Consider the following 25,569-nt stretch of genomic DNA (forward strand, 5'->3'; position numbering starts at 1 on the left):
TGTGTTGTGACTTGTGAGTGCAAAATAACAAACAGTACGTACCTAAGTCCAAAAATTGACAGAAACATCTCTGCAAAATCTTGAGAGATTGCAAGTGATCACATTCAAACTCTTACAACACTGCACAAGGATACATTCAAAAGCGATTCGTATTACGAGAGCTCAACAATCTTCGGCCATTTTCTCTTTGTACGACGTTCAGGCTGCTGTTTTACCGAATCATCTACCTCCGTTTCTGATTGCCCTTTAGAAGAACCAGCCTTCCCTTTTTCATCCTCATCATCATCATCATCATCATTACTACTATCTGATTCTGAAGAGCTATCATTGGTCTGCAAATCAACCACCCGTTGTTTTCCAGCAACTGCAGCCTCTGCGGCTGCCATTGCCTCTGGTGTGTGAAGATCGGCAACGCCCAACATCAAATCCTATAAAGATTCAACCAATTGAGTTTTAGGGCCATCATAGCACACTTAAGGCTACCTACCTAACACACAATTAACTATGATATACCATTTCGATGTACTCCGATTCATTACCCTTGAGCACTTCAATATCAAAATCCTCAGGTTTGTCCTGCGCATCAATAAATGTGCTCGGTTTAGGAACCATGGTACAGATTAAAGAACACACCGAAATATTTTTTTTACAAGGTTGTTACCTTTGCGTTGAGCTCGAGAGTTTTGTTAGCTTCAGATATAACTCCTAAAAAATCTTTAACCTTACCAAGTACTGCACAACATTCTAGAAAGTTAACTCTTACATGCTTAATCGAAATTCTCTAATGTGAAGTATTATTTTCACAATCAAGTTGTTCAGGCCTTATATGACTGACGAAAAAAACTGAAAATCTTACAACCCTTAGAAATTCTCCAATATACAATATCAGCTAATCTCTTGAGAGGCCGTCTCTTTGAAAGACGTATCTCAAGCCCAATCCATTAAAGGTTAATGCATATTTTCCGTATTCTTAATGCCTCCTTACATAATCCTTAATGCTTACTTACCGTATCTTTAATGCCTACTTTCAATATCTTAAATGTCTACTTACATTATTCTTAATGTCTACTTACATTATTCTTAATGTCTACTTACAATATTCTAAAAAATATATAATGACCGTCCTAATTAGAGATGGTCTTATACAATATTGAAACGAGAAATACAAAAATGAATCAAAATGGATGCATAAAAAACATAATAACCAGTTAACCCATCATCACACAAAAATTCAATAGCATTAAAATTGATGAACTCCAGTATCAGACTCATGAAAAGCATTTTTCAATCTTTCAAACAATTCAATCTACACTCACAAAATGCATTATTCATTCTTTCAAAAATTCAACCTACACCTAAAGAAATCCAATTTTCTTCCGTTCTTCAAATTTAACATCTCCAATTATCATAAAAGGTTCTATAAAATCAATCTAACGAAAGTGTTTTCAAGGAAACTGTTCACCAAGAAAATGCTTTCTGCCAAACCAAATGCTCCCTTAATAACGAATAACTCCATTATCAAACCACACAAAAATGCATTATTCATTCTTTCAAAAGTTTCAATGTATACCTGGGTTCTATACTAGGTTTTACAATTGGAAAATTCGAATTCCATAGCAGTAGACTATAATACTGGAAAAATTGAATTAAATAAGAAGTAAACACCTTGGCTTTTAGGTAGTGGTGCAGTAAAAGGCTTCCCTTCAAGATTAGGGGTTTCTTGGATTGATTTTTTGGTCTTCCCACAAATTAACAGCCCTGATTCTGGTTTTTCGCACGTATAAAACAAAACATAATGATAAAATTAAAATTTTATGAAAATAAAGAGAAAAATATGAAAAGATCAGATATAAATGGCACCTTTAGAGGAAGAAGGGTTCTTGTGCTCCAATTGCAGCAACTCATTGCTTGTAGTTCTATTTTCCATTACTATGAAGCTTTAATAATAAAGAACGTTTTCTTCAACACACTAAATAATGCTTATTTAACCTAAATTGATCCCAAAAGGCAGGTTTCGAAATACTTAAAACATAGAACCCTAAACTTAAACCACAAAAAATGGAATGAGAAGAGAAGAGAGAATACCTGGCGGCTGGCGGCTGGAAGCAGATGCGGTGGGCCGATGACTGGTGTTGATGGACGGCAGCCGGAAAGAAGAGGGAGACAGAGAATCAGTCAAGCAGACGGAGAGGGAGGTTTTATTGATAAAAAAAGAAAAAACAAAATATACACCCAAAATAATAACTTAAGCAATGTACCCCTGGCATACATAGAGATTTTAAATGTTTAATGTAGTGTTCGGGAGCTGCATTTTACGAATTTCAATAATGAAATCATAAATCAATAAATTTGAAAATAATAAAATTTAGCTAGATTTTTTTAAATTTTCAACTTTAAGTACTTTAAAAATAATGGTGGAATTTAATCCAAATTTAAATTTGAAAATTTTTAATTTATCAAACAATAAATTTGAGTTAATTTCAAATTTTCAAATGAAATAATCATTCTCAAACATAACATAAACTTTTTTTTTAATAAAAATTTTAAATAAATATAAATAAAAAATAATTCTAAATTTTTTCGTCTTTTTTAATATTTCAAATTTTTTTTTTTACAATAAATAAATGATATATTAACTTACAAAAAACTTTTTAGAACCTAAACTACAAGAAAACATTTCCCAAACAAGTAGGACTTGTGTGGACCAAATGCTTACTACACTACTTTGCACACGTGACCTCACTTTTCATTTTTCAGTCCATTTCCCCAACTCCCGTCATTCTCTTGAAAAATCAATAGTGTCCTTCCTCACTCTCAAAATTACTTATTCCCAAAAAAACTCTCTCAATGCTCTACTAATCTTCTTCACTTTCTTTCGAAAACTTTGTCTCCACAATACTTCAAATTGAAAAAAAATGTTTGACCTAAACGACTTTCCAATTGAAGAATTCGATTTGAATGAAGGTAATTTCCTAGTTTAATTTTTTTTTAGGGTTTCTTCAAATTCATGTTGAATTTCATTCAACTATAATTAATTACTTTGAATTTTTTGTTGTGAAGAACAATTTGATGAAACTGAAATACAGTTGGATTTCATGCAAATTGAAGTTGGTGAAAATCAGATTGAAGGAGATGAAAATTCAGTTGGATTAACAAGCCAAGGTTCTACAAGTTGTATTTTAAATGAAGGTGAATTTAGTTTTCAAATCAACAAATAAATTTTCAATTTGTTCTTTAAATGTGATAAATATAATTGTTGGGAGTGATTCTAAGTTATTGTTTTTAATTATGATTGAACAAAAATTAAGTAGAATACTAAAAAATACTTAATGACAAAAGCTGTATAATTATATATAACTTAAGTTACCACCAAAGATGATTAGTAGGCATATAAAAGTTGAAGTGTTTAAGTCACAGTAGATATGAACCACTGGGGAGGTTTAAGTCGCTTTTTGGGCTGTTTCACTATGTTCTCCTGGACAAGGTAACAAACGAGGGCCGGAGAGGGGTCCTCCTCTGATGATTAATTTAGTAAAGGTCTTAATAAGATTGCTGTTAAAGCTCAAGAGAATATTTTGTATGGATTTTAGTGTAAGAAGATACGTTACCCTTGGTGTTGCATGGCATCGTGTATGTATAGTAGCGGGTCTTAGGAGAGGATCCCAAAACCCTAATGGCCGTTTTTGGCTTTTACCTTGAATGAAATATTTTTAAGGATCAGTGGAATATCTCGTAAGCTTATGTGGCATTTGGTGATTTGCTGATCTTTGTACCGTGGTCCTCACTCTCTGTCCTTTAGTACATTTTCCTGGGTAGGGTAGGAGGTAGGTGTGGTGCCTCACCTTATACAAGTGTTGACAGCTTTCTCTGAGTAAGGTTGCAGTTATTTTATGCCATGTCATTATATTCGCTGCTATCGTTCTGCAGGATTGACCATCAGTCCATCCTGCAGGTATTTACGTTCCTTTTTATCATTCTGCAGGTATTTGTGTTCTTCTTTCAGGGTCTTAGGATTAGGGGTCATGTGTTCCAGCACACAGAAGGTAAAATTAGTTTTCAAATCAACAAATAACTTTTCAATTTGTTCTTTAAATTATGATTGAGTAGAATACAAAAGAAATACTAAATGACAAAAGTTGTATGATTCTATATAACGTAAGTTACCAGAAGCTTGCCTAGGGCGGCTAGGGGTAACTACAACTCAGTGTAGGGGTAACTATGTCTTTATTCACTATTGTACCCATGTCTGTGATAAACTATATCTTCTTGTGAGTCAATGTTTAACAGCAACCAAACTTTTCCGTAAGTCTTCATTGTATGGTTCCCTGTACAATTTTGGGATTTGATTCCCTGTATAATTTTGGGATTTGATTCCCTGTATAATTTTGGGATTTGGTTCCCTGTAAAATTAATTTGGGGATTTGGTTTACTATTTTCTCTGTTCATATATCTAGAAAGAAAGTGTGGGAATTATTTGGTGATATTTTTTTGTTTATATATCCATAAAGAAAGTATGAGATTTATTTGGAGATACTTTGCTCTGTTTGTATATCAACAAATAGCTTCTTTTTTTGTTTGGTTTAGGTTGCACCACAGTGACAACGAACGAACATTTAAGTGGCTCTTTGTTAAGTGAAACTCGAGGGACACTTGAAGAGATGTTTGAACTGTACAAACAACATGTGTCTTTAGTTGGTTTTAGCATTTGAAAGGGAAAACATCGAATGAAACAAGGAACTTCTGAAGTCATTGAGAAGTACTATCTGTGTTCGCCTGCTGGAACTAGGAACACAGAGAAGAAGGTCCTGAAAGGAACACAAAATCATGATACAGAGGGTACAGAAAAAACGAAAATAAGAAAAGAAAGACGAGTGGCAATAACTAGAACCGGATGTAATGCGTGCATAAGAGCAAAGAAGAATACATTTGGACTTTTTGAGGTCATGGACCATGTTATGGCACACAATCACCCAATGACCAGAACACAATGGAACTACCGACATCGTTCAGAACGAAAAATGTCTTGATCATAAGAAAGAGGCAATTGAGACAATGCAACTAGCTGGACTATAACCAATGGAATCATATAGGCTCTTGTCTGCTGAAGCTGGTGGTGAGGATACAATAGGTCACACCATGAAAGACCATCCGAACTTCTGCCACAAGCTAAAAATGAAGAAAATTGATGGTGGTGATGCGAATTCTGTAATTGAACAGCTTGACCAGAAACTTTCTGATAATCCAGACTTCTTTTATCGAGTTAGACTCGATGAAGAAGGTAAGATTTGTTGTATATTTTGATGCTATGATGTTGGAAGATTCTAAAATATTCGGTGATGTTTTTGTAATGGACACAACTTACAAGAAAGACAAGTATAATCTCATATGCGCCCTCTTTGTTGGTTTTAACAACCATTGGAAGAACACAATGTTTGCTTGTGCATTTATGGGAGATGAGACTGTTGAGTCGTTCGTATGGCTTCTTAATATTTTTAAGAAGTCAATGGGCGGAAAGTGTCCGTGACCATATTTACAGATCAAGATGCAGCCATGTCTAACGCAATAAAAAAGTGTTTTCCTGGATCAAGGCACAGATTATGCCTCTGGCAGATAAGGTTAGAATGCTGTTAAGCGATATGGTGCACTAAAGAAGGACGCTACATTCAAGAAAACCTTCCAGAAGTGCTTAAGTGGATGCTCGAACAAGGATGAGTTTGATGTGTGTTGGAAGTCTATGATAACAACATATAAGCTAGAGAATAACAAATGGTTCAAAAGGTTGTATAATCTGAAGGAAAAGTGGGCAACAGCGTTAAGTAAAGACTTCTTCTCTTCCGGGATTTTATCTTCACAGAGAAGTGAAAGCTCAAACCGTGCTGTTGGTTTTCGAGACGATAATAGGACGACCTTGATTGAGTTCTTCCATATATTTGAAGACACAATGATACGTTGGAGAAGGTCGAAAATTGATGATGAGTTTCACTGTACAAAATCAGTTCCAAATTCACATATGCCCTTGATTGGGCTGCTGGAGCATGCCTCGGAGGTTTACACGGAGACACTTATTCGTGATTTTGAGAATGAATTTACACATGCCATGGTACAATAGTAAATTAAGTACATGAGCATGGCGTTACACATGGTAACAAGTACCAAGTCATATTTCCCAGCATTGAACAACACTCCTCGCATGAAGTGACATACAATGTGGATACAATAACGTGTTCATGTAAGAATTTTGAGGAGTCTGGATGGTTATGCTACCACATCATAATAATTTTGCATATGTTTTCTATTGTGAGGATTCCGGAACAGTACATCATGTCAAGGTGGACAAAATTTGCAAAGAAAGATGTATGGGATAGAGTGGATGCCAAAAGTAAAGAATTGGGGTTGATCAATAGTTACACACTGTGGCGCCCTCAAATGGCAAGAAAATTTTAAATCTCATTCTCAATTGCCACACAAATGAAGAGGGCAGGAGTTATTTAGAAGAAAAATACAAGCTAATGGTAGCGGAAACCAATGCTTTATTGACAAAGCCTGTAGAAGTTGAGAATGAAATTGGAGCTGAAACTGCTGATGCTACATTGGTACATACAACAAATCAAATGGTTGATGTTCTTCCTAGGCCAAGTGTTCGTGATCCAAATGTTTCAAAGACAAAAGGTAGCAGTGGCAAAAGAATGAATGGAGCTTATGATCACTACAAAAAGGGAAGCAAGAATATGAAGGGGAAGGGAAAGGCACATGAGGAATTTGGTTCCAAAACTCCAAATGTACGCTTGATTTAATATCTAGCACACTTTGTCCATCACTTTGAATGTTTTGTCCACCAAATTTTACCCTTTACTGTCAACACACTAAAAATATTACCCTCCTTTTTTCCAACATTGGTTTGTAATGCAACAAAGAACATCATTTATTTTCAAGATTATAATTAAAGTGACCCCTTTTTTTTTTAATGTTACCCCTCATGTAATACGAAGTTACCCTTGATTATATACATATGTAATCCTTCTTGGAAGATAAATTATCTTGTATTAATTTTGTTTGATTTAGAAATCTACCACATTGAAAATAAATTTTGAAATTGGTTAGTAATTAAACAAAAAAGTTGTTACTTATTTTCAAAATTATAATTAAGGCGACCCCATTTGTTATTCAACGTTACCCCTTTTGTAAAACTTAGTTACCCTTTATTATATACAAATTTTTCCTTTTGTAAAACATAGTTACCCTTTATTATAAATAACTTGTATTTTTTTGTTTAAAATTTTACAACAATGACGATAATAAATTTATATGCAAAATTGTGATGTGGCCCAGGGACTAAGAAATTTTAGATTGAACATTGTAGTCAAAGTAGTGCCTATTGGCTTCCTTGATCAATAGAGAAATTCATGCCCAAGTTGCATCTCAAACCATTAGCTCTGGTAGTTTCGGATAGGAGTAATTTGTGCAAGCTGACTTTAGCAAGTGCAATATAAATTAATTCAGTATCCAAACTCAAAAGGACATAATATGATCCTATAATATTCTTGGGTAATGTTAGCCTTCAAAACACAATAACAAATTACATGAATTAAGATCAAATTTTCAAACACTACTATAGGAAATAACAGTGTTTAACCAGAGTTTTATTTTCCGGAACAACAATGTTTCTTTTGTACATTTCGTTTTTCATTTCTTCTTGGTTGTGCTTCCATGTTTGTCTTCTTTTGATGCTTCTCCCAAATATTTTGCTTGATATTTCTTCGGCTAATCTTTGCTTACGTCGTTGTGCCACTATTTGCTCCCTTTCTTCCCTTTTGGTATTATAAGCTTTACAACGATCCAATATTTCATTTCTTCGAGCATTCACGTCACATAAAACTAGTGTGGCACAAATAACAATGTTACCCCTTTTGTAAGACATAGTTGCCCCTCTAGTAAGAATTAGTTACCCCTCTTGTAAGACATAGTTACCTATCTTGTAAGACATAGTTACCCCTCTTGTAATGGGAGGTTTGGTAACAACATCCAACAACATTACAAAACGAAAAAAGAACATAGTCAAAAAGAAAACTTACCTTTGTGAGTTCAACACATTTAAGATATTTTTCTCCATCAAACAACATTGTCATCATCAAGTATATAGCAGACTCATTATCAACATCTTTACTTGATTTCCAGTTTGGCAGAATAAGCTTAAATTTAAGCCACAGTTTCTTCACTCAAAGATAAATTTTGACCTAAAAGAACGTAATCAAGTTGATCAACCTACAGGGGGGAGACAAAAATAACAACATAGTTAGAATTCCACCGAAATAAGTAATATTTAATCAATAAATTACATTGTATTCAATCACTTACCACAATACTTGATAATTTCTTTATTGTCTTGAGTTCGGTAGATTCATAAGTAAGATTATCAAGAAACTTTATTTGAATGTTCTTGAAATCTACTACATAAAGCATAAAGTGTCCATTGTAAAGGATGGGAACAAAAACCTGTAAAAACACAAGGAGTTAAAGTTTATCACTCTATATAATATATTGATTTGTCAATTAAGAGAATCGTTGTAGATCATAGTACTTTTATATCATGTAGCAGGCGTATACATTATAAATATAAAAAGTAACTTCATGTAATTTAGTTAGCAAATACATCATGCAAATCCAAAGTAAAATTATACTTCAGAAACCAAACCAAAAGGCACTATGCATTTTGACAAAACAATGACCCTTATTGTGATTAAATGTTACTCTACTTATAAAACAAAGTTACCCCTTTTTTTAATAAAATTTACCCACAATTTTTTTGTGAAGTTTTTCCTTTTTTTTTTTTTTTACATAAATCTAAGTGTTATTTATAATTATCAATTATATTTTAGTTTTAAAACAAGGTGACCCCCATTTTGAGTCAATGATACCCCTTGAACAAAACGAAGTTACCCTTTATTGTGATTAAATGTTACCCCACTTGAAAAACAAAGTTACCCTTTTATCAAATAAAATTTACCCTCAATTTTGTGAAGTTATTTTTTTTTTACATAAAACTTACAGTTATTTATAATTACCACTAAAATTTTAGTTTTGAAACAAGGTGACCCCCGATTTGAGTCAATGTTACCCCTCTTACAAAACGAAGTTACCCTTTATTATAATCAATATGATAAACAAAACAAAGGTACTATGCAGCTGCTTCTGTATCATATAGTGCTAAGAAAAAGGAGTAGTAACAAGGCAAGCAAGATATAGAGAGACTGAACATGGTTAAATAGATCCTTGATCTTCTAAAATAAAACAAAAAAGTGTATTACTACTTCATTTCAGTTAATGTGTAAAAAATAATTACCAATTCAATGTTCTCGAAACTAACATCATTGATCCATTCAAGCCAAACTGATTGTACATAATCATTATCCTGGGTATTTGGTTCATTGTCGAGCTCCATAAGACGTACAATTTCAGTCTGTCAACAAATATACAACAATGATATTAAATGAAAAGCAAAATCAATAAATGAATCATGAAATGTAGTTTGTAATTTTACTTACTGATTGAGAAGCTCCAAACCAAAACTTTCGAGGCTTGCTAAATTTGCTAAGTTCATTATTAAGAATTAGTGCCCAACAATCGATAACAATTGGGGGAACTACTTGATTCTTTTGTAACAGGCCAAATTCTTGATCGCGTATCTTGAAATGCTGTGCTTAGGCCCAAAAGTAACCATTACTTCACTACAATGAAAAAAATAAGCATTGGTCAAAGTCTCTACATTTCAATTTTGATTCATATTTGGTGACAATCAAACTTAATGAAAGGGCTAAACAGAATTTAAAAAAAAAAAAACAAGAAATAAAAAACTTACTCATCATCACAATATAAATCATCCTCCACCAACACGTAATCAACTACCTCTTGTTGGAGCTTGTGTAGGTTCCTCATTTCTTTCTTGAATTGATCATGAAATGTGAAACAAACAAAACTTCAACTCCTCGAGTAATGAGCACCCAGCTGTCCCACTAGTGAGAATTGAAGAAATAAGGGACTTGCCATCATCCAACGCTACATATTCTTCATAATCTAAAACCTCTCTTTCACCCTCCTCAAATTGTGCTACTAGTGATGGTGAAAGAGGGACATTTGAAGCTTCGGCTGGTGGTGAAAGTGGGGGTTCTGAATTATCATTTGGTGGAGGGTTTGAAGGTCCAGATTGTTCATCATTTTGGGCATTTTCCGTCACGTTTCTATCAATCAAAACATCACCAATAACTTCATTGGCCCTAGCTGTCAAATTACCCAATTGAGCCTCGTAGTTTGCATCAAAATTGCCCAAAGCAGCCTTATCTTTCCAATAAAGTTGACACAATTTGTCAGCAAACTTTAGAAAAACTTTGTTATTAAACAAATCTTCATCTAAAATTTTTTCACTCTCATCATCAATAACAACAAATCCATTAACAAATTTCAACTTTCTGCTTATAGGATAAGTAACCGTATCAAGAATCCCAAGTCCAAAACGTTTTGCCTCTTTTTCTCCGTTGATCCTTACCTTTATTTTTCGTCAGTCCAATGTTGAATTAGGGGCAAAGTAGTTGGTTCCCCAATATCTCTAAACCTTAAACGGTGAAAATAAACTATCTCCAACAAAATTAAAACAACCACAATGAAATTGCAAGTTACCATGCTTGTAAGCCTTGTCAACTTCACATAATCTGTTAATAACATATGAGCACCAATCATAGGTCCTAATTTGATCCACATTGGACACTACTCTTGCCAACCTCATATCTACTAACCTCTTTCGATGGGGAGCCAAAAAGCTTGAGAAAGCATGAAGCACAAACAATTTTTTAAAAGTCTCACCCCCTTCTTTCAATTCCAATATTTTCTTTTCTACCATTTGTAAAGGTATATCTTTGTCCAAATTAAAGATATCCTTTAACTCCCTTTTAAAATGAAAATCAAGGTCATCTTCAACATTCATACGGCACTCAATGACGTTGTTTCCCTCATTCAAAGGAAGACCAAAAACATCATGCACATCGTACGGGGTCAATACAAATCTAACTCCAGGACTTATTTCAAAGTAACGACTGCTTTGGTCGAAATTGTTAACAAACCAAGAAAGCATTTTGGTAACTATGTTCGTCACCTTTAAATGGAGCAAGCCCTCAAACCCAATTTCCTTAACAGAATTAATTTGGTCTTCAGAAAATTGATTGATTAAATTGTACAAATGATATGGACGACACCTTGTCTCAAAACAACATCTTCGATCCTAAAATAACATGACACATGCAGCATACAATTAAATGACCAAATCAGTCAATAAACATATGCACAAACAACCAGGTAACATTCTAACAAGTCAGTGACCCTTAGCTTCAATCATTTTAGATGTTACCCCACTTGTAGAACATAGTTACCCTTTTTAAATGCTAAGACTCTAATGATTTGTACAAATCAAAAACAACATTAGAACAAAACAAACTTACACTTGCACTTCAGAGTTTCCAGCAACCTTCGTTCCTTTTTTCTTAGCTTCAATCCTTTTAGATTTTCCCTTCCTTTTCCTTTTATTAGGCTTGACATCAGATTCTTCAGTATCAGTATTGTTGCGTTCACTCGTTTTCTTATATTCAGAATCTGATTCGCTAGACATATCTATAAACACAAACAAAAATTTCTGTTCACAACCTTAGCAAAAATGTTAACAGAAGCAACGAAACATAATAAAGGCCAGCAACATCACAGAGAAGCTCAACCCAAGACAAAACCCTCTTTTGAATGATTATAATAAAGACCCAAATTCACATGATACAATTATGCAAATATCCTTTCTTAATTAAATTTCTTGTATATGAAATTCATTACATACCCCTAAAAGCTGTCAAAATAATTGAGAGCATAAAAAAATTGATACACAAATTCAAGAAAGTTTACCTCTCTTTTATGAAACCCTAGAAAAGTGTGAGTGAGAGACAATGAGTGAGAAGAGCGTTGAAGGCCACCGGCGAGTGAACGGTAAAGGTGATTGGTGATTGATGATTGGTGATTGGTGATTGGTGATTGGTGATCGGTGATTGGCGAGTGAGAGGCGAGTAGCAGTGATCGGCGATCGGCGATGGGTAAGTAGCAGTGAAACTATCAAAGTTTTGTTTGTGTTTTTTTGGAATATAACTTTTTTTCTTTTCCAAAAAAAACTTGGAAGTAGAGTGAGTACGGGAGTGAGTGAAAACTTGGTCCACCCAAAAGTTAACGCGGATCAACCCTATTTTAGACATTGCCTTTCCAAATACGAAGAAAAGTTACACTAAGTCAAGTATTCAGAAATAAACAACCAACAAACAACAGCAAAACCTAGACAATGAGTCACTGCTTATAAGAACCGATTTCAAATCAATTTTCTAAATTAAAGTTTTTCCGTCTTTATAAAGTTTAGAGTTTAAGCGATCACTCTATGGTAATAAGTAATTATTTTGCGAGTATAAAAAATAAGCATTTTAATATTATTTTGTCATTTTAATATTATAAGAATAAGGGTGATCAAATTAAAAAAATTAGAAATATTATTTTATGATCTTAAATTGATTATTTAACGTCATGTCATTATAATTTATAATTAATCATTTACAGATTAGCCGTCTGCTGATAAAACGATTTCAAAACAAGGACTATATGAAATGGGTCTTGAAAGACCAAGTTGAAGGCCCGAAGGCCCATTAACAAAGATGAAAGTATCCTGATTCCTGCACGGCTGCACTTTACTCTCATCTCCTCCCTCTTTTCCTCCAAAAAATCTAGAAAAAATGGCAGCTAAAACCCTACTCCGTTCAGGAAATTCCATCGTAACTCGCTTCCTCAGCACGGGTTCAACTCAGTTTTCATCAAATTTAACTCACCAAATCCAATCGAAGTTATTGATTACTCCTTCACTATCAAATCTTCGATCTCTTCTATTTTCTCCTCAAAACGATACCGTTTCGTCCAACATCACCTCCTCGCATGGCTTTACATTTCCTTTCCTTGATGGTACACTTTATTCTCCCTCTATATCAAGGGAAAGTAATTTTTTGGGTTAGTTTTTTAACTTTTTGTTTGATTTGATCATGAAAATGTAGGAAAAGATAAAATGGTACAAGATAAAAGATTGGAGATTGCAAATATTGTTAACCCTTGTGGTCAGCCTTCCCTTGAATTCTTCCTTCCTGATGGTAATTCTTGTTCCATTATTTACGAAAAGATTTGCACTTTCTGGTGGTTCTATATTGATGATTGTATGATATTTGGGAGTATTTTTTTTTTTGATTGTATTTTCTGATAATGGCAATATACTAAGATATGTGTGATGTATTTATGGGGGATTTGTAGAATTGTATAATGTGATGATTCAACTTTTAGTTCTTGTTGTCTATTTTTGATCATTTCTAGGAAATTCAAATTGGTCTAATGAAATTATAGCTCAAATTTAATTGAGGTTGGAATGGCTGGTGTTTGAAGGGCTGGTTGTTGTTCCTAAGATGTTTGAATTTAGAGAGTAGAAGATTTGGAGGTGAAAAACAAGTTTGAATTTTGTTGCTGAAAGACTCGAATTTGGCCATAAAGAGCTTAAGTTCTGATACTTCCAATGGGTTTGTTGCTAATTTATAATTATATACTATGTAACTATTGTCTAACATATAACTGTGTTTAAATAAAAGATCTATTGGAACAAACCACCTATTTGCAGCTCCACTGAACTTAGCCTGCATCATCACTTGATCTCAAAGTAGGAGCTGGGCTCGCTTTACTTGAGCTTGCTTTGGGCTTTTACAAGTGACCTATTCATGTGGTCCAACATACTTAGGGACCAACCTTTTAGTGGCTCTAAGAAGAGCTTATGAGTTATGACTTATGAGCAAGTGCTGTGTCTCCCTTGTCAGACCTTTTCCTGTAGCACCTTAATCGAGGTTTGTCGATTATGGGAAGTTTTTGTAGAAATTAGGTGGCGAGAGTTTCATCATCAATTTTTAAACTAAAATTTTGAAATAATATGCTCAAAGTTGGATGTAAAACGTGTGCTTATTTTCAATAATAGAAAAGTTAAAATTCTAAGTATTTATATTAAACTGATTCTTTTTGGTTGTTTCAAGTTCATGACCCTTTTCTTGTGCTATGCTTGATAATTATGGATTAGAATTATGGAAGTGCGTCTAAAGACTATTGATCATTTGGCTTGTTCTTTTAGCGTTAGGTATTGTGTCTTCTGAAAATGGTATTTTTATGGTGTCCCAAATTAAGTTTCCGTCATCGCTTGTAAGAGATTAAAATGGCCTACTCTTTTGCAATGAGAACCATTTTTTTTCCAAATTCAGAAGCTGAATATAGCAAAGACACATGCTTGAACACTTAAATCAGATTTTGGAATTTTGTTTAACATATTCTCAACATTGAGAGAATACTATCCATATTTTAGGCATACAAGTCAAAATGAAGACTTGTGGACTTAGTATAAGGGATCAACTATTAACTACATCTGTCTGTTATCAACTACATTAAACCACATGTTTTTGGTGTGGAAATTATATATTCTTGGACTTAATGGCTCAAAATTAGTATTTTTAATTGTTACTGCATATAGGAATTTTGTCTTTGACGATAATCTTTTTGGACTAGATGCTATGATAGTTAACATTGGTTTAGAATGAAACTGTAAGTCGCAAGGGGAGCTCGGTTAGTGTACCTGTTCATTATTGTGGGTACAAGAACCGACTCCTAACTTTGGGGAACAAGAACTGAAACTTGAACCTCAGCCTTTAGCAGCTTAACTTCGTAAGTTTTGGTATTTGTATGTAAAAATGAATATTTCCAGTGCAAATGAATTTAAAAACCACTTTTATAAGAACACAAACAAAATGGCAAATCAAAAAGTACTAAACAAACTCCCCAAAGTGTGCCAATACCATTTCTTTCTAATTATTAAGGTTAAGCAAAATATTACATTATTGAAATTATATATACTTCTTAGAAGTTGTAAAATGCAATGCAAAGAGAGAAAGTCAACGCTGTTTTTAAACTTGAAGTTAATGATAAAGCATGGAAGAAATGATGGGTGGGTATTAGGGGTAAACCTTTTGATAAATTGGGAACCAGAATCGGTTGAAGACGGTGCCTGGTTTTAGGAATGGCAATCGGACCGAGACGGGGTTGGAGTGGTTTTGGCCCCTAAACCGTCAGTTTCACAATGGGTCCACACCAGTTTTAGTTCTAATTTTGAAATCCCATTTTTTTCTCAACCCTAGTAAGTCGCATGTTGTAGAGGTTGGCCTTTTTTCCCACTACAAGCAAGAGAGGGTGGAGGAATCGATCATCCTATGTGGTGAGAATCGAATCCTTATCACAAGCGTAGAAGAGAAAACCTTCGACCATTACACTAATCCATAATCCTCCAATTGTATTGTGCATAAAAAGGTTTATCTCCATCATAAGGATTTGTTGAGAGGAGAAAGAAGAGAGTGGAACCAATGCTTCATCACCTAGTGATCTCATATACATTATCCCTCCTTTTTGCTAAGCCCACAAAAAAGTGGTTAACAAATACATATTTTGACTTGATCTACTTCATCCCATCAAAATTATATAGTCAGACTAGAGAGGATTCAGTGCATCATGAAGTTTAATTGATTAATAGTAGTAAGGATTAAGGAGTAAGGAGTGAGGACTATGAAGTAGTGTTAATCTTCACTCTTGTAGATGACCAAAGTTGTTGGATGTTAGCAGTATTTGACTATTGGTAGTATTTTGAAGTAAGGATTAGGGAGTAATCTTTTTGTGCTACATATAACATATTTCATGTGGATCTTATACATATAACATAGTTCATGTGAATGTTGTCCGCAACTTGATAAATTTGTGGTTGTTCTTTGCAGCTGATGATTCTTCTGGTGATCCAATGATCTTATTTCCCAAAAGAACTTTCCAGCCAAGCACCCTCCGGCGTAAGAGGAATCACGGTTTCTTTGCACGGTTAGTCTCATTTGTCCTTGCTTTGTTTTTTGCATCACATTTCATTTTGAAGCTGGCGGAACAGACTAGTTGAAGTTGCGGTTGAATGATTGACCGTCTTTCTTTTTCCTTGACATCATGTATCATTACAAACAAGTGGATTTCCTTCATTAACTTCTGTTTGAAAACTTGATAAAATGGGAATAGTAACATTGAGAACAAAATGTGATACTAGAATATAAGAGAATTGATTCGAATTGAATTGGTCATGAAAATGACATGGTAGCAATTGGCAATTATGTTAAAGTCTATACATATTCTGCGTTGCAGAAAGGCTACAAAAGGTGGGCGAAGAGTGATTGCCCGAAGAATAGCAAAGGGACGACACAGAGTCACAGCTTAGAGCTTTTGTCAATCGTATGTAGTTCCGCTAAAACGTTGCAACACTTGGGTTCGTAAGAGAAAACCTTGATCTGGTGTGTCGGATTGGCTTTGTTTTGTTGGGATACAAGTATATGATGCTAGTAGAGTATCACATAAAATAGTGCGTTGATGATTCGTATTCATCTTTGTTTAATTTACATTCTCGATAAAATTAATGGAAAAATAATTACATAAATTGTTAAGTTTTCATTTCAATGCTGTTTAGTGTTTACAACATACATAATCTATGTACTGCAGGTCCTTTGGATATGGTATCTTCACCGGTTTGCTTGAGTTTACCCACGAGTTTTATAAACTCAAATTCAACGGGGACGATTGGTTAAGATATGAATTTGTCGATTTACGTTCACATTCAGATTGGAAGATATTTATTTTGGGAATTAAAATTTTGCTAAATTTGATTTGAGATTTTTTTATAAAAAACGTTTATTATTTCAAATATTCAGTTTGTTATGCTTACACCTGGTCACAATTCCTTAACTCATCCACTCTTACTATGGTCTGTGGCCCTTTTATGAGCATATATCTCATCCCATCCAATTTAAAGCTGATTGGTACTTAACTCCCTTATATAAGGGCATGTCTACTGTCTAGTGGGTTTATAAAATTTAGGGAAACAAATATTTGTAACCTTGTAAATAGGAGATACCAATTAGAGAGAGGGTAATAAATTAAGGTGTAAGGAAAAGAGAAACACAATTTTTGGTGAGAGACTGTCTCATGGTGAGATGCTTTTTATAGATGGGTTAAAAAGCCCAACTAACATAATTTTTAGCATTTGAGTTTCTTGTTTTGAAGTTGCTTCATCGAGAAACGGTCTTTTATAAGAGTAGCTCAAAGAGAAAGGAGAGGGGCAATGTTTTCACCTCTTAGAAGAGAAAAAGTAAGAGATAGCTACTAGAGACAATAGCGGAAAATAGGTCGAAAAAGTGATAAAAGGTGATGTTATCTACCACGTAGAAAACTTCGAAACCTTATTGCTACCACGTTGAAAAAGTTTTAAAAATACAATCACTAGCGTTTTGTCCAATTTAAATGTTACTATATAATATTTTTCCGAATTTATCTTAATTCCATGATCTATTTGTTGAAGAATATGCTTTATTTTATTACTGAGCAAAATGTTAGCTAGATTGTGTTTAGACCTAAATATTGAATAATTTTTGCTCAAGAATAGTAATTTTTTCAAAGACTAAGAAAGTAAATTTACCTGATTTAGTGGGAGAAAGTAAAATTCTTCATTCATGCAAGTTTCTTGGATGCATCGTGATAAAACTCGATTGAAAAGCGAGCACTACTTTTATAAAAGATCATAAATTCAATTTTATCTAATATTCTTTATCTTTCAATCTACCTTATAATTTTAAAAAAAAATTAAATCACTAACTGTGTAATTAGATTTAGACCGCCAATTAACATCCTCTTCACATATTTTAACATACATAAATATTTATATAAGACGGTTTTTTGTAAGACGCGTATTATTATTTATAGGTTAAATAGTTCAACTAATGTAAAATATGAATATATAAACCTTTTATTTTGAGGCTGTCTCACTGAGAGATAATCTCTTACAAGACTAGTAAAAGTTTGAATTTGCCATTTAGTGTTACTATCTATCAAAATAGGGTTGGTTTTATAATTTTATCATTTTAAACGGTCACATAATAATTTTTGGCAAAAAAAGGTCATGCTATTCAATTTGTAAAAATGTTAAGAGTTACCACGTAAACACTTGTCTATCATATAGAAAAGTTAAGAGAGATTTACCTTGTAGAATTTTTCAAAATTAATCAAGAAAAAATCCAATTTATTGTGAGAATTTGAATAAAAAAACATATGACCAAAAATCATTTGAATTAGATATCATATAAATTAAATTTATATAATTATAATAATAAAATCATGTTCCAAAATATTTAGTAGAAACTTTTCTTTCAATAAAGTAAGCTAGTTTAATTCAGCAAACAATATTTTTAATATAGTTAAAATATGTTAAGTTTGCAAAAATAAATAAATATAAATATAATAAAAAGTCAATTTAATTTGTATAATTACCCTTAGCCTGACAATGTCTATTTTCAAAAAAAATTAAATAAATACAAATTTATAATTTTTTGATTCTAAATTACAATGGATTATATTAAAATGACTCATTAAATAATGCATCTGTAGTTTTTATTTGAGAGAAGTTGCAAATGATAAAGATCAATCAAAAACAACCTGATCTTTGTCTGCTTAAAATCTTTAAATTTTATTATTTTGGCTTAATATTTTCATAAGAAATTGATTTCCTTTTTATCAAAAACATACATTTAGAGTCTTATTTTTCTACACATCAAGATGACTTCTATTGTGATTCAAATGGTGTAATTATTTGAATTTTACTTCTTGTGGCCCTTTGTTCAAATTATTTCTTTAAATTATCAATATTGCCTTAAAATTAATAATCTATATGTTTCAAAATAGTGTAATCACTTTATTAATTGTAAATGAAATAGAACTAAAGTTTTTTTTGGGATCAAAGTTCTTAGAGTTGATTTATCAAATTATTATAAATTGATTGCACTGTTTTATACAACCTCCGTTCCAATTTAGTTGTAACATTGGAAGTATATACGCTATTCACTTAGCTCTCTTAATCTGTGATTAATTTTTAATCTATAAGTTAAACATAGTCAAGTGAGATCTTATTTGATTCGTCTCGGTGTAAAGATTAATAATATCAAGTTTTTATAATTTTTTATTATACATAATTAGAGATATTAAGGATGGAATTAGTGTATTAGACCGCGTGAAAAATCCTTATATTACAACTAAAAGGGAACGGAGGAAGTATTGTTTATCACATTTAATAAAAAATTCAAATAAAACCTTTACCACTGAGGATGACCTTCATTCATTGATTTGATCTCCAATCATAATTCTAACTGAAATGATTAACCTACTTTATTGTAAATGAAATAACAATTGTCGTACTAGAAAGGTTTAATGTCTTTTATTTTGATGGACTAAAGATATATATTTTTTAATTTTAGATTTATAGTCTAAATGACTTACTAAATTATGTATCTATACTTCTTATTCAAGGAAAGTTGCATATGATATTTGCTACTAAGGATCAATCAAAAACAACAATAACTTGTCAATTTTATCAGTACATAAGAATCATAAGAGTAAGTTAGCGTAATGGCTCTCCAAACCCCATCCTATATATAGGAGCTAGCCACTTAATAGCATTTTGCTTATGCAATATATATACTAGTAACTGTAGTGTTATTCCTGGCAGTTTTTGGGCTCTAAACGAGAAACATAAAAAGACTCTTGTATGAGTAAAGTTTTAGGTTTTTTTTCTCCTATGCGTCATATAATTTTTTTTTCATCATATTAATGTTAAATAAATTTATAAACTAATTTTTAAGCTGGGCCCTAGACGGTTACACTTCAAAACTATTCCCAGGTAAGGTTGTGATTTGGGCTCAACTACTCAAGCTTCAGAGAGTTGACTTATGTCATCATCATACTAGTGTATTCCGCTCATAGAAAACAAACTATAATTAGGGTTCCTCACTAGAAAAAAAAAAATCAAGATCAAGACAGTTGACTTATGTAAATATGGATATTATTATGTGTGATATTATTGATCTGTTAACAAAATTGTACTGTAGAGATTTGCTGGGGTATATACTGTGTGGTGAAGAAAAAAAGATAGTCCTATCATGAGATGAGATACATATACAAAGAGCTTGATCTGCTGGTAAAATAATAAATGTAAGATGTACTCTTCATACACAAACAGACATATCATTTCCTGAATTAGAAACCTCATCTTCACAGAAAAATAACTGATTCTTATGTATATTATTCTTATTAACTTATTTTTACTTCTATATCTATTTATGTGGGTCCAATGTATCATACTATATTTTTATTGTTAAACATGTGAAACCATATCTACATCTACCTGATTAAGCATTCTATCTTTCTTCCTTAAGACCCTGAACTAGAAATATTTAGGTTTCCTTCTGATTCAATATTTAATTGGAAAAAACAAGTACTAAATAATTATAATACTTCATATTAATGGATTGTATTTAATGATTGTTAAATTTGGTGTTGTACATAATAGTTAGTCAACTACTCTTGAACTTTTCGGTTTGATCACATGTGGGGTTATTTTTTCACAATTCTGCTCACATGTGAGTCCATTTTTTAATTGGGCGAGAACATCATTCTTTCGAACCCTTCACATTGTTTTTCATGGAAGACTGAGATTTTTAAGTTTCAAATTGATTGAAAACTGTCAGCTCTGATACCATAATAAATTTAGGCTTGTACATAAGACCCACATAATAAGAGAGTTGACTGCATACAAACCCGATGAGGTTTCATTTTAAAATCAATTGGTGATAAGAGGAATAGCACATCAACCTTATATATTATAAGAGTCAATTAACTTGTTTGAATTTTTGAATGCGAGATTACATGTGGAATAATAACATCATAAATACTATACCATAATAATAATTATTGTTCATGCATTATATATTTAAATATTATATATTATATTCCACATTTACATATTTAAAAGACTAAGAAGTAAATGTTATAAAAGCCTAAAGTTGCTATAATCAGGCATTCCAGCTGCTTGTGCTAGGGATAATGCTAGGGTTCATTACAGCTCCACTGCCACCACATGGTAAGACTGCCAATGATGATGATGATGGTGGTGGTGGTGATGATGATGATGATGAGGATGATGGTAGTGATGGTAACATGACATGATGCTCATCATGATCCTCATGATTCAGATAGTATTCTAGTACTTGTGGATTTGGTATACATGATAGAGTGATTAGTGCTGGCTTAGGAATTGTATGATATGTGTTATCATGATCATGATAATGTGATGTTAATGATGATGGCATGGTATTACTAACCTCTCCTTCAAATGAGATCATAGTTTCCAATTTTGGCATCATGGGTGTTAGCTTCATCTTCATGATTGTTTGACGATTGTGATCATCATGATATGGTGATGGATGAATGATGGATGATGATTGTGTGCATGACTCATGAAAATTTCCAAATTGGTAATCTAGACTATGATTATCTATCCCAACTTCATTAATTAAATCATGAAACCCTGATGAAGAAAATGTAGGATCATAATTAGAAGTATCAATTGGTGGAAGAAAAGTATGATCCAAATTATCAAAACCTTGGATGATGGGATTCATTGATTGATTAGAACTATTAATGAGATGAGGAATTTGTTCTTGGTTATTATGATTTTGTAGGGGATCAAGGAGATAATTAGGGCTAATAATGGAATTACTAATCAAGGGCAAAAAAGGGGGAAATCCTCCAACAATATGATGATTATGATCAATTAGGTTATTTAAGGAAGTATTGTTAGGAAGATAATTAAGATGGTGATGATTATTAGAACTGAGAATAGGGTTATTGTTAGTGGTATTGTTAGCAACAACTTGTGAAAGGAGCTTTTTCTTAATGCTTGAATTCCAAAAGTTCTTCACTTCATTATCTGTTCTTCCTGGTAGATACTTTGCTATTTGAGACCATCTACACCATAATATGTTGAAAGATCAATCAAAACCAATAATATCAAAGCCTTAATCCCAAAAAATTAAAGTTGACTATATGTTATTTTCTACAGGTGTTTCAAAACAGACTCGACAACACTATATATACCTGACTTTGTAATCGAATCCGGCTTAACTCGATTTCAAAATGAATTTAAAATTATATAAAAATCTATGTGGACGCGATAACCTATTTTGAACCAATCTGCAACACATAATCTGAAATTGACCCAATAATAATCCGAATGAACATCTATAATGATTTCGATATTGACCAAAATATAATAAAAATATATCATGTTAACTTCTTTCATTCAAACATCATGGCGGCCTATTAATTTAAATCATGTTATATCATTATGACTTACTGTATTATTATTAATGATCAGTAATATATATAAATATATATAGTTTTTCATATGCCATGTTTTATTTGTGTTATTTAGTCCAAGTTATAATCATTTCACCATGTTATGAAACAGCAATAATTATTTTAAAAATTGTAGGTTAGATTAAGTTGTTGAAGAATTATTTTTTACACTTTTCAATACTTATTGAAAGGATTGAACTCTTTTTTCTCAATTATTTGTAGGTAATCTTTAATCTTAACTGATAAAAAAAATAAATTCTAATGTAGTAAAATAGTATATGAGTATAAGTAATGGTTCAATACCTATCAAATGAAACTGTATAGTCTAGAGAAACTAATGAGTTTAACAACATTTTGGATATGTACAAATAATGTGGGTTGTGTTTGAAAACTGAAAATTTATTTTAAATTATAACTTTAATTTACAAATTCGTAAATGAAAAATTTGAAAATCGAATGACAAGATTTGAGTATCAATTCTTATCTTCTCAACTTTAATTATTCGCATAAGTAAGAGTAAAATTAGCTGAAATTAAAATTTGTATTTTTGGATTTCCTTAACACTAAATTTAACTGATCAATTATAGATTTTGAAATGAAATCATAGTTTCCGAATAGAACGGAATTATACTCTAGTATTCTTTTTCGTTTAAAAAATTACCAATAAATCAAACCTTAGTAAAGGTCAATCTTACAGATGAATAATTCTTAATTGACAAAATATAAATATACTCCCCCCATTTTTTATTGATATAACCATAAAGAATATTCTAGTTAAAGAAAAATAAACTTGTATTTATTAGTTAAATATTAACTTTTTTATTTATATTCATCTCGACCATAAAATTTACTATATATTTTATACAATTTCTTATATTTTTATGAAAGGCATTTATTGATACTAAACTTTGAATACATGTTTTTTAAAATTGTGTAAAAAACAAATGTTAACATAATAAGAAATAGAGAAAATATAATTTAAATTTTAAAAAAATAAACATAAAAGGAAGTAGATGTAGGGTGAAAAATAGGGCAAAAAGGAAGAAGAAAAGGATATTAAAAAAGAAAGAAAAACCTGTTGCCTAGAATTCTGTGGAGGTCAATGATAAGTGCAGCTTCTTGAGGAGAGAAACTCCCACGTTTTAAGTCAGGTCTCAAGTAATTTATCCACCTTAGTCTGCAACTCTTTCCACATCTCTGTAACCCTGCAAATCATAAGAAATTCCGAGCATGTTCAATCGTATAGGGTTTTGAAAAATCGGAGGCTTAACTATTAGATCACTACAATATAATTTGTTTTTAGTAGGATATATTTAGTGATATTTAATTTAAATGTCGTTATTTCAAATTTGTTATAGTATATATAGAGGATTTAGTGACATTTATTAGACCCTTTAGCAGTATAATAAAAAGTCACACTAAAGCTTTTTGCGACATAGGATCTAATGACATTTCTCACAAATGTCACTATAGACTATAGTGACAATTATATATGCCACTAAAAACCAAATAAAGTGGCGCTAAATCACTTTATAGTAGAACTTAAAATAAAAACCAATAATTATTGCACTAAAAATATGATTCAGTAGCTTTTTTTAATGCCACTAAATCCAATGTTACAAAAAGCATAATTTGTTGTAGTGGATTACGCAGTATATGATAGTGTCTAAGGATACAAAATTATTAGAAAAATATCATAATTTTTGAATTGCACAGTTTTTTTAAAAAAATTTCAATTTTTACTCCGCTCCTACTGCAAACATAATTTAATTCCTTATTTTTAATCTAAGTGTAGCAAATTAGTGACCAAAGACTACAAGCAAAGAAAATCCACTCATTGTTTAAGGCTGTTTTAGCCTTTTGCTTAAGTGTTGTATGGACTTGATTCATATTATTTTAAAGTGCACTAACTTTAAAATATATTAAAATAATAAATATTTGTATTTGACAAATAAAAGTAAAATCATAGAAAAATTCTCGCTATTATTAAATTAATGCACACTATAAATACCGCATACCAAAGTTTATATACCAAATTTTTACCTTTAAGGCATTGCTATGTAGTTTTCGTTTATCTATAATAATTTTAATTTAAAATTAAAAAACTCTTAAATGAAGAAATAAACAAAAACAAAAAGAAAGGAGACCCTGTGAAGACGTCAACTGTGGCTGACAGGTTGTTTCTAAAAGACGTCAACAAAGAAACAAAAAATTCAATCAATTTAATATAGAGACTTTAGAGAATGTTGATGTAGTTAGTTTGAAGGCTATTCATTTTACTTGTACCTACAAAATATATAATATATTATGGGGTTTTAATCATTAGCTTTAACCTTTTGATTGAGATTGTTCTTCGACATGGACATTGACTTTAGAGAAATAGAAGGGAAATATCTCTTGTTTGTATAGAGAGAATGGAAAGAAAAAGAACGGAGATGAGAGTTTTCCCTTCACTTATTTCCAACTTTAGAGAGATTGAAGCCTTAATAAAAGTATTAATTAAATCCTTTTAATTTCCTCCCCTCCAAATCCTTTTCTTTTCCTTTCCTTCCATCTATTTCCTTCTATCCAAAAACACCCTGACAGATAAGATTGAGTTCTCAGTTTTATTTGCCAGTAGAAATTCTCCAACTTCATCTATAACTTCATAAAAAAAGAATTAAATTTTAGCGACTTTAGTGAGAGATGTAACATTTTTCTTGGTAACGTCCTCGGGCTTTAAACTCAACAAAAGAAAAAAGAAAAAAAGAAAGAGAAAGGAGTAAGTAAGTAACCAGCAAGCCTAGGTACAGAACTCCAACAGCCATGACCAAAAGTAGTAATGTAGCTAATAAGCTTCTGATCTTCTTCAGGAGACCATAATCCTCTCTTCACTTTCTGCTTGTTACAACATGTATGATGCCCCATTCTTACTCTTTTGTTTATTGATTGTGTTGTGAAAATTTTGAAGAGTGACTACTAAGGAAGAAGGGGTTTTAAGGGTCAATTAAACGAGAAGTTGGTGTCACTACTTGATGGTTTTTGGCTTATTATCATCACAAAAAAAAGTTGCACATTTCACGTAAATAGGGTGGTCACACTACTCATCATTTATTTCTATGGCTGCATTCCTAGCTATTTTCTATATCATAACATCATTTTTTTTAGCCTAGGTCATCTTTCATTCAATTTTAT

The 25,569-nt window shown here is 32.0% G+C and overlaps 4 protein-coding genes and 1 long non-coding RNA gene across 6 annotated transcripts; 2 read left to right on the plus strand and 3 right to left on the minus strand.

Moving 5' to 3' along the window:
* Nucleotides 1-42: 42 nt before the first annotated feature.
* LOC130813565 (uncharacterized) lies at nt 43-1,927 on the minus strand. Its single transcript, XM_057679399.1, has 6 exons — nt 1,861-1,927; nt 1,666-1,764; nt 662-732; nt 514-576; nt 157-428; nt 43-70 (listed from the first exon to the last, which is right to left on the minus strand). The coding sequence occupies exons 1-6, from the start codon at nt 1,925-1,927 to the stop codon at nt 43-45; spliced, it is 600 nt and encodes a 199-aa protein (XP_057535382.1).
* An 844-nt stretch (nt 1,928-2,771) lies between these two features.
* Nucleotides 2,772-6,990, plus strand: LOC130812511 (uncharacterized). 2 transcript variants are annotated; one of them, XR_009042064.1, is made up of 4 exons: nt 2,772-2,964; nt 3,061-3,189; nt 3,983-4,043; nt 4,585-6,990. XR_009042064.1 is itself a non-coding variant. In XM_057677997.1 (3 exons), the coding sequence occupies exons 1-3, from the start codon at nt 2,916-2,918 to the stop codon at nt 4,707-4,709; spliced, it is 303 nt and encodes a 100-aa protein (XP_057533980.1). In that variant the 5' UTR covers nt 2,772-2,915; the 3' UTR covers nt 4,710-6,989. The 2 variants fall into 2 exon arrangements, 1 of the variants encoding a protein (XP_057533980.1); XM_057677997.1 differs by lacking the exon at nt 3,983-4,043 and having other exon boundaries at nt 4,585-6,989.
* A 25-nt stretch (nt 6,991-7,015) lies between these two features.
* Nucleotides 7,016-12,237, minus strand: LOC130812512 (uncharacterized). The gene is made up of 8 exons (XR_009042065.1): nt 11,935-12,237; nt 11,487-11,655; nt 9,857-11,269; nt 9,543-9,725; nt 9,341-9,457; nt 8,356-8,493; nt 8,073-8,262; nt 7,016-7,875 (listed from the first exon to the last, which is right to left on the minus strand). It is a non-coding gene; the product is annotated as an uncharacterized LOC130812512 (long non-coding RNA).
* A 395-nt stretch (nt 12,238-12,632) lies between these two features.
* Nucleotides 12,633-16,594, plus strand: LOC130812513 (uncharacterized). The gene is made up of 4 exons (XM_057677999.1): nt 12,633-13,023; nt 13,113-13,205; nt 15,900-15,996; nt 16,306-16,594. The coding sequence occupies exons 1-4, from the start codon at nt 12,801-12,803 to the stop codon at nt 16,376-16,378; spliced, it is 486 nt and encodes a 161-aa protein (XP_057533982.1). The 5' UTR covers nt 12,633-12,800; the 3' UTR covers nt 16,379-16,594.
* Nucleotides 16,595-21,039: 4,445 nt separating this feature from the next.
* LOC130812954 (transcription factor MYB46) lies at nt 21,040-25,369 on the minus strand. Its single transcript, XM_057678611.1, has 3 exons — nt 25,170-25,369; nt 23,471-23,600; nt 21,040-22,005 (listed from the first exon to the last, which is right to left on the minus strand). Exons 1-3 carry the CDS (start codon nt 25,300-25,302, stop codon nt 21,051-21,053), a joined length of 1,218 nt encoding a protein of 405 aa, XP_057534594.1. The 5' UTR covers nt 25,303-25,369; the 3' UTR covers nt 21,040-21,050.
* Between the last annotated feature and the right edge of the window lie 200 nt (nt 25,370-25,569).

This window comes from Amaranthus tricolor, chromosome 5 (assembly GCF_026212465.1).
Source record: "Amaranthus tricolor cultivar Red isolate AtriRed21 chromosome 5, ASM2621246v1, whole genome shotgun sequence".
Classification (NCBI taxonomy): domain Eukaryota; kingdom Viridiplantae; phylum Streptophyta; class Magnoliopsida; order Caryophyllales; family Amaranthaceae; genus Amaranthus; species Amaranthus tricolor.

What these genes read in the sequence shown, in the direction of transcription:
- LOC130813565 (XM_057679399.1), bottom strand. Translation starts at nt 1,927, where the DNA reads ATGGAAAATAGAACTACAAGCAATGAGTTGCTGCAATTGGAGCACAAG. An exon ending in CTCTCGAGCTCAACGCAAAG is followed by an intron (nt 577 to 661) that starts GTAACAACCTTG and finishes ATTGATGCGCAG; the next exon opens with GACAAACCTGAGGATTTTGA. An exon ending in CCGAAGATTGTTGAGCTCTC is followed by an intron (nt 71 to 156) that starts GTAATACGAATC and finishes AAGATTTTGCAG; the next exon opens with AGATGTTTCTGTCAATTTTT.
- LOC130812954 (XM_057678611.1), bottom strand. Translation starts at nt 25,302, where the DNA reads ATGGGGCATCATACATGTTGTAACAAGCAGAAAGTGAAGAGAGGATTA. An exon ending in TTCTGTACCTAGGCTTGCTG is followed by an intron (nt 23,601 to 25,169) that starts GTTACTTACTTA and finishes TATGATTTGCAG; the next exon opens with GGTTACAGAGATGTGGAAAG. An exon ending in CACAGAATTCTAGGCAACAG is followed by an intron (nt 22,006 to 23,470) that starts GTTTTTCTTTCT and finishes ATTATGGTGTAG; the next exon opens with ATGGTCTCAAATAGCAAAGT.
- LOC130812511 (XM_057677997.1), top strand. Translation starts at nt 2,916, where the DNA reads ATGTTTGACCTAAACGACTTTCCAATTGAAGAATTCGATTTGAATGAA. An exon ending in AGAATTCGATTTGAATGAAG is followed by an intron (nt 2,965 to 3,060) that starts GTAATTTCCTAG and finishes TTTGTTGTGAAG; the next exon opens with AACAATTTGATGAAACTGAA. An exon ending in AAGTTGTATTTTAAATGAAG is followed by an intron (nt 3,190 to 4,584) that starts GTGAATTTAGTT and finishes TGTTTGGTTTAG; the next exon opens with GTTGCACCACAGTGACAACG.
- LOC130812513 (XM_057677999.1), top strand. Translation starts at nt 12,801, where the DNA reads ATGGCAGCTAAAACCCTACTCCGTTCAGGAAATTCCATCGTAACTCGC. An exon ending in TGAATTCTTCCTTCCTGATG is followed by an intron (nt 13,206 to 15,899) that starts GTAATTCTTGTT and finishes TGTTCTTTGCAG; the next exon opens with CTGATGATTCTTCTGGTGAT. An exon ending in AATCACGGTTTCTTTGCACG is followed by an intron (nt 15,997 to 16,305) that starts GTTAGTCTCATT and finishes TCTGCGTTGCAG; the next exon opens with AAAGGCTACAAAAGGTGGGC.